This window comes from Zalophus californianus, chromosome 1 (assembly GCF_009762305.2).
Source record: "Zalophus californianus isolate mZalCal1 chromosome 1, mZalCal1.pri.v2, whole genome shotgun sequence".
Taxonomy (NCBI): Eukaryota; Metazoa; Chordata; class Mammalia; order Carnivora; family Otariidae; genus Zalophus; species Zalophus californianus.
This window is the reverse complement of record NC_045595.1, coordinates 161,661,014-161,674,278: the sequence shown is the minus strand read 5'-3', so window position 1 is coordinate 161,674,278 and position 13,265 is coordinate 161,661,014. Positions and strand designations below refer to the sequence as shown.

General features: G+C 34.6%; 1 protein-coding gene across 13 annotated transcripts in view; it reads left to right on the top strand.

The window, feature by feature from the left end:
* The window catches only part of DZIP3 (DAZ interacting zinc finger protein 3), a 94,910-nt gene that overhangs the window by 34,898 nt on the left and 46,747 nt on the right, over positions 1-13,265 (top strand). For all 13 annotated transcript variants that reach the window (XM_027583426.1, XM_027583432.1, XM_027583427.2 and 10 more), the window contains 4 exons: positions 4,278-4,397; positions 6,361-6,462; positions 8,398-8,490; positions 9,266-9,318. In XM_027583426.1, coding sequence (XP_027439227.1) covers positions 4,278-4,397; positions 6,361-6,462; positions 8,398-8,490; positions 9,266-9,318 — 368 coding nt within the window. The remainder of the gene's footprint in view (positions 1-4,277; positions 4,398-6,360; positions 6,463-8,397; positions 8,491-9,265; positions 9,319-13,265) is intronic.

The following is a 13,265-nucleotide window of genomic DNA, read 5'->3' as shown; positions in this document are numbered from 1 at the left end:
TATGAGAGTTTCCATTTCCTCACACCTTGGTATTCTTAATTTTGGGGTAATTTTTATCCATCTTTTAAGCCATATTAAAGTAACTTTTTAATTTGTTTAGTATGAAGATAGCTAAAGTGGGTTTCTCTTAGTGTTTCCAGACTTTTACTTTAAACCTTTCTAGATCCTTATATTTTGGCTGAGTTGAAAGCCAAATCCATTCCTCAAGGCGGATGTTTTGAAAAAATACAAAATTCAATTTTCTTGGAAGCTATAGCAACTCAAATTGTATAAACCTAAAAATATAGCTTCAACATATGTGGGACAAAAACTGGTAACACTAGAAGGAGAGATAGAAAACTCTTCAATCACAGAGTACTCTATTTTAATATAGCTCTCTCAGTAATCAGTAGAATAAGCAAACACTTTTTGGCATTTGTCAGGAAAATCACATAACTTTAAACCTAGACTTAATAATGATTTTATATATTATTTTTAACATTAAACTTTTGTGCTCGCCTAAAGCAGTCCCTGCTTGGTCTTAGTTTTCTCTTTTTCCTCCTCCTTTTAAAATATTTTTCTTTATTATCCAAACATTTTTAGTGAATTTTTGTTTCCAGCAAAATAATACATGTGTACAGTTTGTCAAATAATAGTAAAAGACTTAACATTAACCGTCCGTGGTCCATCATCTCTAATTGTAGTCCCTAACTAGAGACACCTTCTTCCAGCTCTCTAGGCATATTTCTTTGATATATCTATATCTTTTGAAAAGATGTGTACTGCTTTTTATAATATTTCTCCATTTTAGATATTATCTTTTGACTTCCCACTGTGGCAGATGAGGAGGGTTTATTAGCTCTCTTATACATCCCTTTTACACATACACTTCTCTTTCCCCATCCTACCAATAGTTATACATTTTTATTAAATTTGCTTTAGGGTTTTCTTTTATTCCTTGGATTATCCTTCACTTCTGTGTAGAATCCTCTGTTTCTTAGATCTCAGGTTTTTCTCTTTTTAGGTTTACTCCTTGTTTTGGTGTTACAACTCATTCAGCAGCTTCTTAGAAAAGGGTATGACTGGGAGGTAAATTTTTTGAGACCTTTCAAGTCTTCAAAATAATTTATTTTTTGCACACTTTATTTATGTCTTGCCTGGGCATAGAATTATAGGTTGTAAATTATTTTCCTTCATATTTTCAGAGTGTTTCTGTTATCTCCTTGCTTCCAGTATTACTTTTGAGAAATCTAATGTTCTGATTCTCAATCTTTTGCTTGTAACCTGTTTTATTTTTTTTCTTTCTGGGAGTTCTTAGGATATTCTGTGTTCCCTAGTGTTCTGAGTTTATGTTTTGAAAATGTTCTGGGACGTTTAAAAAATTTATTAGATGATTTTTTCATTTTATTTATGAAATGCTTGTTATTCAGATACTTGATATCTTTGACTAAATCTATGATTTTCTTGTTTTTTTTTCCCTATTTATTACATTTTATCTTTTTGTTTTATTTTCTAGGAGATTTTTCTCAACTTTAATTTTCTGTGTAGGCCCGATAATCAGCCAATGCACACTGGTGCTATCATATTAATTGTTATAATGTTAAAATATTTATGTACTTTTTCAAAAATTGTTGCTGCCATGGGTTTCTTGGGCACCCAGCCACCATTCCAGCTGCTTTGGACTTTCCACCAGCCCTCCCTCCCTGTACTTCTTTAAAATCCAATAAAGGTTTAATGTCTGGGAGGGCAGAATGCTTCAGTGACCCTGTTGTGGCTGTAGGCCAGCATGTTCTTAATCTGTTATGAATGGTGCCTGGCACCCCACGAAAAGTTTTGCTTCCCAGACATTGTGATTAGTTTTTTTAGGGCATTTAGAGGGCTGACCTGTACTCCTTTATCCTAGGTGAGTTCTACCAAAGGCCTTACCCTGCCCCATTTGCTCCTATCTTCATATATCTCCTTAGATAAACTCATCCTGTGGGGGAATATAGCAGGGTAGTGTCCTTTCATATGGTTATTTTTAACATTACCCTTGTTCCTGTCCTTCTATTGAATTTTTAATTTTAATGATTATTTCAGCTGTTATCTACCAAGAGTTTCTGTTGTTACGAATGTTCCTTTTTTTTTTTTAAATGACCATCTGTTTTTGTTTCATGAGTGCATAATATATCAGAGGTAAATGTCAGCCAGATCGTAGAAGGCCTTATATAAGCCAAGTGTGGGGTTCACACCCTTTCTTGAAGTTAATATGAAACCCCTGAAGATTTTTAAACACTGGAATGATATAATCAAATTATAATAAAATGAGAAATAGAGAACAGATATACACTCATATACCTGTATATACCTATCTATATGAATAAATGCACATATACATGTGTGCCTCTCTGGGAGGTGATATTTAAGTGGGAACCAGAAGGTTGAGAATAGAACTAGCTCTGTAAAGACTGGGGGGAGAGTATTCTAGGTAAATGGAAAAGAGTGTGGGAAAGCCCTTAGGCCTTGACACACAAGTTTGAAGAACTGAAAAAATAAAACCATATGAATTTTATAATGAGCAAGGCTAGAGATGAATTCAAAGAGATGGCTAAATATACTGAATTTAGATTCTGCATGTTCTGCAGAACGTTGCAGTCCGTCCATAGTAAGGGTTAAGACTTTATTTTAGGTACAGTGGGAAGCCATTGAAGGGTTTTAAGCAAGGAACTAACATTTTTTGCTTCTGTATAGAGAATACCTTGGAGCAGAGTAAGTGGGGAAGAGGGGCACCAGTTAGACAGCTATTACAGCTAGTAATCTAGGTAAAACAGAGTGTTAGCAATGGAGATAGAAATTGAAGAATTTGCAATGTATTTTGGGAAAAGATGCAACAATTACTTGATGATGTATTGCATGCAAAGGGTGATGGAATCCATTATGCCATAGATGACTTTAAGATTTCTGGCTTGAAGCTGAAGAGATAGTGGTAGATGAGATTGGTGAAAGTCCCGTGGACCTGCTAAGTTTACTGCTGTCTCCTTAACGTCCATAACATCCCTTAACTTCCATAACAACCTGGCTTATAAAAGGCACTCAGTAAATATGTTGAATGAATGAATGCCAAAAACTAGAGGCAAGAGATACGGAGTAAAGAACAAGGAACAAAAGGATTAAAAAAGGAAAAAAAAAACCTAAAAGTAGTTACAAATTGTAGTTAGTGTTCTAAAGAAGACAAGGGACGGGGTAGAGAAAATGGAGAACAGATATATATTCTCATATAGCTGCATATAGGCTTATGTATATATGTGGCATATATTTGGTGGGAGTGTCAGTAGATCAATATTGAACTGTTAAGTTTGAGATCTGTGAAACTGCAGTAGTTATATACATTCTGTGAGCCTATTTCTTTTTTTCCGCATTTCCTCTTGGCTATTGGCTATGCTGACAGGATATACTACCTTCATATGACAGGTCCTTAAATGCCTTTCTCTCTTATCTTGATATTTAAAACATTTTAGTTGACTTGGTCAAAACATCTTATTCTTCAGTATCAGCCATCAATTTAAAATTCTGAATGCCATCAAAGGAATGTCATGAATGGTGACTAGATTTATCAAACAGTCTATAGGAGCTTATTTGTCATGTTGTATATCCTCAGTATATTAGAAATACTACTATTTGAAATCTTGTAATACTCTTTTTCTAAGGGATAAGTTTTAAGGACCTGGTCTAAGGACCTGCTTAACATAGACTTCATAATGTGTTTCACCTACATTTAATCAGCATTTGAAAATAGGAAATTGCATTACAACTTATAACTCTGAACATTGGAAGCATATTTCTGTATGCTACTTCTATCCATAATGGCAGTGAGTGGCATATTGCACCACTCCAGGAATCCCACTGTCAATATAGTGTTCAGTGGGGGTGTGTGTGTGTGTGTGTGTGTGTGTGTGTGTGTGTGTGTGTGTGTGTGTGTGATAGATAGTTTTTAATAGGAAGTAGTTTTTAATAGGAACATGCCAGGTGTTATGAATTGGGATGGTGAAGAGAGGTACAGCTTCAGACATAGACTTTTTTCCTTTCTCCATGTTTATGTTCAGTAATGAACCCAGTATTTCTAATTTAGGGCCTTCCCATATATTGTTTACTTTGAATGAGGAAAATATGTTCTATCGCTGTTTTTTTTATTTTAAAAACATACAATGCCTTCAAAAAGGGAGATAATAAAATGGACTTATTATTTAAGGTAAAATATTGGAAGTGTTGCCGTCTTGTTACTAATAATTCATGAGATTTTTTTAATTTTTAAAATCTAGGATCTTCTTAATGATTTTATCAAGACAACAGAAAATAATATAATGAAGCAGACCATATGCAGTTATCTAGATTGTGAACGATCTTGTGAAGCTGACATTTTAAAGAACACCAATTACAAGGTAATAAAAATTTAAGTGGGTATTTTTAAAAATGAAATTATAAAATTAAACTTAGATAAAAATTACTGTTATCATTGCATTAAAATATTGTTTAAAAAGAGTACTTAGGGGCGCCTGGGTGGTTCAGTCGGTTAAGCGGCTGCCTTTGGCTCAGGTCATGATCCCAGGGTCCTGGGATAGAGCCCCACATCAGGCTTCCTGCTCAGCGGGGAGCCTGCATCTCCCTCTCCCTCTCCCTCTCCCTCTGCTTGCTGCTTCCCCTGCTTATGCTGTCTCTCTCTCTCTGTCAAATAAATAAATAAATAAGTCTTTAAAAAAATAACAAGAGTACTTAGTTTAATTATAGTAGTAATGCAGTTAAGAAGTTGAATATCTCGGGGTGCCTGCATGGCTCAGTTGGTTAAGCATCCAACTCTTGATTTCAGCTCAGGTCATCATGGAAAAGACACAGCAATTACTTGATGATGTATTGCATGCAAAGGATGATGGGATCCATTATGCAATAGATGACTTTAAGATTTCTGGCTTGAAGCTGAATAAATAGTGGTGGGGAGTCTGCTGGAGATTCTCTCTCTCCCTCTCTGTCCCTCTGCCCCTCCCCCTGCTTGAGTGTGAACCTGTACTCTCTCCACCTCTGTCTCAAATAAATAAATCTTTAAAAAAAACTGAGTATCTCAAAGAACTTAGATTCATAGTGAGCAGGAATTACATATATCCTGTGAGTCAATAAAAAATGAATCGATTTTGCTAGGGATTTTGTAATATTCAAATGTCTCTGTAGTTATGGTTAATGTCCCTGCAATCATAACAGTAAAAATTATGTAAAATATTCTTTATAGTTAGAAATGTTATAGGTTGAGAATATTAGCATTTTACTAAGGAGAAAGGTTGTTACTCTTCAAGAATTCTATTACTAAGTAAGTGATTGTTATCTGTTGAATGGGTCTTGGGCGAACAAAATGAAACCAGCCTGGATTTGAAGAAATTCAGCAAAGTACATCAAATCTAGTTCTCTCTGGCTATATCAGAATAAGGCTGTGGGAAATCACAAGATAGGATGAGATGTGACCATCAGTGTCAATTTGACACCACGTCTATCATATAATGGAAATCCAGTTGCAAGGTATGATGTATACAGTGAGTGGTAGGGGGAGAAATCCAAAATCTATTCATTAGAGTAACACAGCTATTGGGAAGTGGGCCTGGTGAAGTGGAGTGCTCGGGGTGGAGGCAAGTTGGGTCTGGTTTAGGTGACATGGTGATATGGTCCTAAGGTTTCCCAGGAAGGCTTCCAGGGTTCCAATCACATGGACAGCATGTAGCAGCAGCAGGTCCTGGCCACAAAGTTTAGATCTTTGTCTTCCAAGCAGTTTACCTGTTTAAAGGAAGCAGGACTGTAGTTCCCAGGGAGTACATACTGGGAAGGACTAGAAATTTATGCCTTGGGATAATACAGTAGCTGTTACTAATATTGCAAATTGGGTCTAGTGATTGTTAACAGAGCTGCCAGGGGAAAATGGTATGGAATTGGAGCTGGAGGAAAAGAGAAATGTAAAAATGGAGGTGAAGAGGGGTAGATAACATATTCCTCTAAAAAGGTCACTCACCAAATTTCTGATATTTTGTTGTATCAGAACAACAGTATATGTGTCAGTATATGGAAAATATTACATTGGCTTATTCCCATCACTGCCTTTTCTTTTTGTCCTAATGCTTCTGTCTTTAGTGATGTAAAAAAAAATGGACCTATGAAAAATGACTTACAAAGTTCTTTGATTACTAATGATCTGTTGATAAATTTTGAATGCCATGTAAAACTCACCTAGTTACAGCATAATTTTGAAAGTCACTTAAGGTGTTCATGTCTAAATAAGTGAATGAATGAATGAGACTTATGGTAGTATTTTCTATACCTATATGAATTATTATTTCCATATCAACAGCTTACTTTTGTCTTTTCCAGGGATTTTTTCAATTAATGTGCAGTAAAAGCTGCTGTGTTTATTTCCATAAAATTTGTTGGAAAAAGTTCAAGAATTTAAAATATCCAGGTGAAAATGATCAGGTATTTGTTTTTCCTTCAAAACTTTACAGCATTTCTTCCTTTATCCATCCCATTTCTTCCTGTTCACATTTTCTGCTTTTTTTCTCACTCTGGTTTCCTTTCCCTAATGTCTTTGATGCTCTTCTCCTCATTATTCTTTGTTCATCATCACCATTTATTAAACATCTTTGCAGGGGATACTCTGCTAGTTGCTTTGGTTAGTAATTTCTATCAGTTTGTTCCCTTCCTTTTAGAAGTTTATGCTCTTGAAAATAGAAATATTGTGGGATGCCTGAGTGGCTGAGTGAGTTAAGTGACTGTCTTTGGCTCAGGTCATGATCCTAAGGTCCTGGAATTGAGTCCCACGTCAGACTCCTTCCTCGGCAGGGAGCCTGCTTCTCCCTCTACCTGCCACTCCCCTTGCTTGTGCTCACACACTGTCTGATTTAAAAAAAAAGAAAAATTTAAAAAAATAGAAATATTGTGTGTATTCACAAAGGACATAGAATCAAAGAATATAATTGCTAGACAAAAAAATGGAAAGGACTTATACAATTTTAAGGATAGTTTCTTTTTTAAGAGAGAAAAATAATGAATTTTACAGTCTTCAATCATATATTTGTAATTGTTTATATTTACCTAAAGTAATATAACTAAATTAAATTCTTATGAAAGTAGAAATCCAAAGCCCAATTCTATATTGATTACTCTCTAGTGAGCTAATGGCCATAAATTGGGTTTATACTGTTTGGTTCTAGAGTGCTTATATTGTGCAGACAAAGAAAACCTTTATAAAGCAATTGTGGCATAGTAGGAAGAGCACTGTATATAGAGTTGAGTGATCTGGGTTCAAGTCCAGATTGAGCCACTTACTATTTTATTTTTTTTTTTACATTAGGCTGGTGATTTAATCAGAGACTCAGTTTTCTAAACCATAAAGTGAGAATAGTACTACCTACTTCTTAAGATTGTGAGGATTACTAGATTAAACGTGAACTTGCACTGTACACTAAAAATCATTGTGTGAAGTGTTGTTAGTCATTTTTTTAAGCAACATGTGAATACTTTTCACTTTCTTTGATTGTTAGGGCAATCAATATAGCTCAACCTCAGAAAAAGAAGTACAAGAAAACTAAGTAACTTAACCAGGGGAAATAGCAAGTTCAGAACCAGAGAAAGGAGTCATCATTTTTATTATTTTCCCTGGAATCCTCATATATCTGATGGAAATTCAGTATTCCTTTTTACCCTTGCTTAATCAGTACATTTCAGTTGAAGTTGCTTTCCCTAGGGGCAGTGAATACATTTTGGGTTGTTTTTTGGTACTTGAAGACTTTGAAGTAGAAATGATGAAAGAGAAAAGTGTAATCATGCATTTTAAATAGGAAATCCATTGATACATGAAATGGACTGTCTTTAAGCAGCTAACTCTCAAATATTTATTCACATCTTTTGTTTTACCATCTAGCAACTTAAATCAGATTTGCACATTAGTGGGTTTTTTTCTATTTCTATTTTTATATTTTTTCTATTAGTATTTTTTTATAATTTTTTTTATTATGTTAGTTACCATACAGTACATCATTAGTTTTTGATGTAGTGTTCCATGATTCATTGTTTGCATATAGCACTCCATGCTCCATGCAATACGTGCCCTCCTTAATACCCATCACTGGGCTCACCCATTCCCCCGCCCCCCTCCCCTCTAAAACCCTCAGTTTGATTCCCAGAGTCCATAGTGTCTCATGGTTCGTCTCACCCTGATTCCCCCACCCCTTCATTTTTCCCTTCCTTCTCCTAATGTCCTCCCTGCTATTCCTTATGTTCCACAAATAAGTGAAACCATATGATAATTGTCTTTCTCTGTTTGACTTATTTCACTTAGCATAATCTCCTCCATTTCTATCTATGTTGATGCAAATGTTGGTTATTTGTTTTTTCTATTGATAATTTTAGACCTTTAGTGGGAAAAAATGTTTGAAGGAAGGATGTACAGGTGACATGGTAAGGATGCTACAATGTGATGTACCTGGAATTGTTAAAATTTTGGTGAGTATCTTTTTCTTATTTTTTTGCTTTCTTTCACTGGAATGGTATTTTTTACTTCAAACAGATTTGAGAATCAATGGTATTCTAGTCTCATTTTTTCTCTTTGATGATGACTGAGCTCTCTGACCTTCCTATTGCTTTTATTTCTCCAAAGTACTATTTATGTGGTCCTTAGGAATTAAAAAAAAAAATTTTTTTTTAATAAAGATACACAGGGGGGAGGGAGGGAGAGAGACAAAGCTGGCAATGGCTGTACCAATGAGGAAAGTCTGTCATAAACCAAGAATGATAATCTAATTCTGTGCCATCCAAGGTTAAAAATAATTTTAGACTTTCTGAACTTCTTTTAGTCTGTGAGCATCTTCCCATGAATATATCTGTAGAACATATTGTACCTGTTACATACTCAAATGGTATCCACTTAATTTTTTTTATTTAATGAAATATCTTGTTGAGTTTTCAGTATATAAGTAAATAGACCAAAATTAGAAATATGTATTATTTCTTTCTTTACATATGTATATTTTTGTATTTCAGATTCAGCGTTTAAATCCTATACTGATATATAATAGGATTGCTTTTTCAGATCAACTCTAGTTTGTTGTTTGATTAGGATTGCTTATGGCTCACCTTGTTACTTCTGTTTTACGTGTTTTAAAGTCTTTATAGCTTCATTCTCACTGTCTTTTTTCAAATATTAAGGCTAAGAAGTAACACTAAAGAATTTTGAAAATTGAACTACTTTAGGGCTATTTTTTTTTTCCATCACTTGCAGTTTGAAGTTGTGAGAAAGGATGAATATATAACCATTGAAAATTTAGGAGCAAGGTAAGCTTGAAATAAAATATTCATTTTCCTGAGCATGTATATATTTTTCACTTGCTGCTTTTTTCTGTTTCTGTTCACTTGTTGGAGCTCCATTAAGTTTAAAGGTAGTATTAGCTGTATGAAAAAATTGTATTGGGTTGACATTTATTTCCCCCTCTCTCTCCACTTTGTAGACATTTAAATTCTAAAGTAAATAAGAGTAAATTAGGTGGATACTTTTCCCTTAAGTATGAAAATAATCCTTTCTTGAAAACAGAACATATTTTTCTTAAAGTTATTTAAATTAGGTTGTTATGATATAAAAACTTTCTTCTAGCTTTCAAAACTCATCCAGGCCTCCAAGCTTGTCTGACAATTAGAATTGTCTTATTTCTTGGATGAGAAAACTATATTGCAGAGGAAGATACAGTATAAGCTGGGAACTCAAAGAGGTATACAGCATTATTGCTATTGAAATTAGAAATTTCAATATAAAATATTCTCCTAATTCTTTGATTCTCTTTTCTTCTATTGCAAGTGTAAATTTCTACCGTTTTTCAGTCTACCAGGAATATGGCATTGATATCTAAGACATAAGTTTTCCTTCATGAGTTAATGAAAACCCAAGTCTTTACCTCTAGCACAGGTTCCACTCCTAAAATCTAGATCTATTATTGGTGTACTAAATAGCTCCACTTTTATTTTCCAAATATATCTGTAATTCAGCATGCCCACAAATGGACTTGGAATCTTTCTTCCCAACACTGCACTGTAATTTTTTAAAGTCCAGTCAATTCAGCTTCTTAAAAATGTTGTAAATGCCTCCTTACTTCTGCCCCTACATTTGCATTAAACTAAATGAAGTTATTATTTCTCACTTGGAATTCTGAAACAGCTTCTAAATGGCCTTTTTGTCCTTAGCCTTACCTTTCTTCACGTCTATTGTTTACATAGCCATCAAGAACACTTCTCAAAAATGAAAATTGAACTATATCACTTCTCTATTTAAAAATCTTTCAGAGGCTTCTCATTGTCTTAATTTAGTTCAGACTTCTTAGGTTGGCTCTTTAGACAACTTTGTCCCTGCTGCACTCACTAGTGTCCTCTCTCGTCATTCTTTTCTTACTATTTATGCACCAACTATACCAAGCTTCTTTTAATTCTTAGGTATGCCATCTATTTGACCTCCAGGCCTTGCTTGGATACTCTACTCCTTTGGCTTTGCCTGATTAAAATTTTTGGAAAGCCTTACTTACATTAGGTTAAGTGTATCTATCACGTGTTTCCTTTACTTCTTCTATTAAAAAATTTACTATTGATCCTGGAACAATATGGGCGTTGGGGTGCTGACCCTCCCTGCCCCCCACGGTCAAAAATTTGCATGTAATTTTTTTGATTCCCCCAAAACTTAACAGGCTACTAACAGCCTGTTGTTGACTAGAAGCCTTACTGATAGCATAAACAGCCAACTAACACATACTTTGTATATGTATTATATACTGTATTGTTAAAAAAAAGTAAGAAGAAAGAAAATGTTGTTAAGAAAATTGTAAGAAAGAGAAAATACATTTACAGTACTATACTGAATTTACCAAAAAAAAAAAAAAAATCATGTATAAGTTCAAACCCATGTTCAATTCAAAGGTCAACTTGTACTAAGTTTTATTATACTTTCTTGGCTATCTCCTCCATTTGACTGTAATCTCCTTGAAGGCAAGCACTTTATCTTGCTTACTAGTATATTCCTAGTGCATAACATAATGCCATATGGGTTCCTGACATATAGCTGGTACTCAATGAATACATGGCAGATAATAGAGGTTCTGAATTCCATTATTCTGCAATGGGTATGTTACTTTTATTTTGACAGTCAGTTAACTTGGATATGAACTGTGAACTCTTTTTTTGGGGGGTGGTAGTTCCAGTCTCAGTTTGGATCTTTTGCCTTCACCTGAGCTGCTTTGAGTCTGTTCCATACATGTGTGGTTTTGGCAGTCAGAGGTCTGGCTAGAAAAAATTGGGAATCTCTTCTCTGACTCTTTCCCTTTTGGGGTTCCCCCACTCTCTTCAGTAGCCGTGGTTCCCAGGCTTCAATTTTCTGGCTCCTGCAGTTCAGGAGACTTTTGTTTTCCACCAGGCTATACCTAGCCCCAGGCTAAAAGCTCTAAGATAGGTGAACTTACCAACATTTCATCCAGCCCTCTCCTCCTCTCCCCTGAGCATGTACTCTTCTCAGCAGAGTTGGTCTTTTCTTTCTACTCTCCAGTGCCTCAGGGAGCTGCTTTTGGTAACCTGCCCAGGTTTTTTAGCTGTTTTCTGTGGGAGAATCCTCTCGTAACCGGATCTCAGTACCCAAACTGGAAGAGCTACTTCATGGGGTTTTACGAATAACAGGATGGTTCTTTATTGTTATTAAAATATATATAAGGAAAAGCTCACAAAATACAAATGCAGTTTAACAGTTATCATAAAGCAAACACCCTGTATCCCCACCCAAGTTAATAGGATTTTGCCAGCACTGCCACTGCAGAAGCACTGTGCCTGTCTCCCCAACTCCTCATCTTCTCCCTAGGTAACTGTTACCCGACCATCACAGTCATCCTTTTCTTGCTCTTCTTTATAAATGTGCCATTTATAAATGCATTTCTAAACACTGAAGTTCTTTTTGTAGGTCAGGTTTTTCAAGCTACAGTTTATATACAGTAAAATTAACTCTTTAGAAATAAACATTTAAATGAATTTCTTTGTATACAATTGGGTAACCACTACCATGATCAAGATACAGAATACTTTTATCTTCCCAAAAGTTTCCCCCAAATCTCTTTTGCAGTCATTCCCCTCTCCCAATATCTGTTCTGATAGCATTGCTTTTTACTGTCCTTTAGTAGGAAAGCCTTTTGCATCTGAACTTTTTCACTTAACGTAATGCTTTTGAGATTCATCCATGTTATTGCATGTATCACTAGTTTATTTTTGTCTATTGCTGAGTAGTCTTCCATTGTATAGATGTACCACAACTTATTTATTCATTCAACAGTTGATGACATTTGAGTTGTTTCTGGTTTGGGCTATTATGAATAAAGCCACTATAAATATTCACATATATACTCTTTGTATAGACACATGCTTTCATTTCTCTTGTGCAAATGCCTAGGAGCAAGAGTAGTGAGTCATATGGTATATGTTTAAGGTTAAAGAGACTAACTTCCAAATGGTTTTCAAAGCAACTGTACATTTTATCATTCTCACCAGCAATATTGGAGAGTTCTAGTTTCTCTGCAGGTGTGTAATGGTATATGATTGTGGTTTTAATTTGCATTTGCCTAATGACTAATGAAGTTGAATATCTTTTCATGTGTTTGCCACCCATATATCTTCTTTGATGAATTATCTATTCTAATTTTTTGCCCATTTTTTTCTTTGGATTGTTTGTCTTATTTTGAGGTATAAGATTTCTTTGTATATTCCAGATAAAAGTTCTTTATCTAATATGTACTTTAAAAATATTTTATCCTAGCCCATGGAATGTCTTTATTTTCTATCTTTCAAAAAGCACAAATTAATAATTTCAGTGAAGTCTTATGTTTCTTTTATGCTTAATGCTTTTTGTGTTTTTAAGAAAAATTTTTCCACCCTCAAATCAAAAGATTTTCTCCTATATTTTTTCTAACAGTTTAAAAAGTTTTAGGTTTTACATTTAGATTTATAGTCCATTTTCAAGTTAATTTTTGCATATGGTGTGACATAAGGGTCAAGGTTCATTCTGTCACATCTATATACATATATGTGATCTATAGATTATATATATTGTCCCTCTGAACTCATTTTTGTGCTCCATTCATTTATCTGTCCATTTACCAATACCACACTATCTTCATTACTATGGCTTTGTATTATCTTATGAAATTAGGTGGTGTGAGTTCAACTTTGTTCTTATTTCTCAAAACTATTTTTTTCTGTTCTAGATC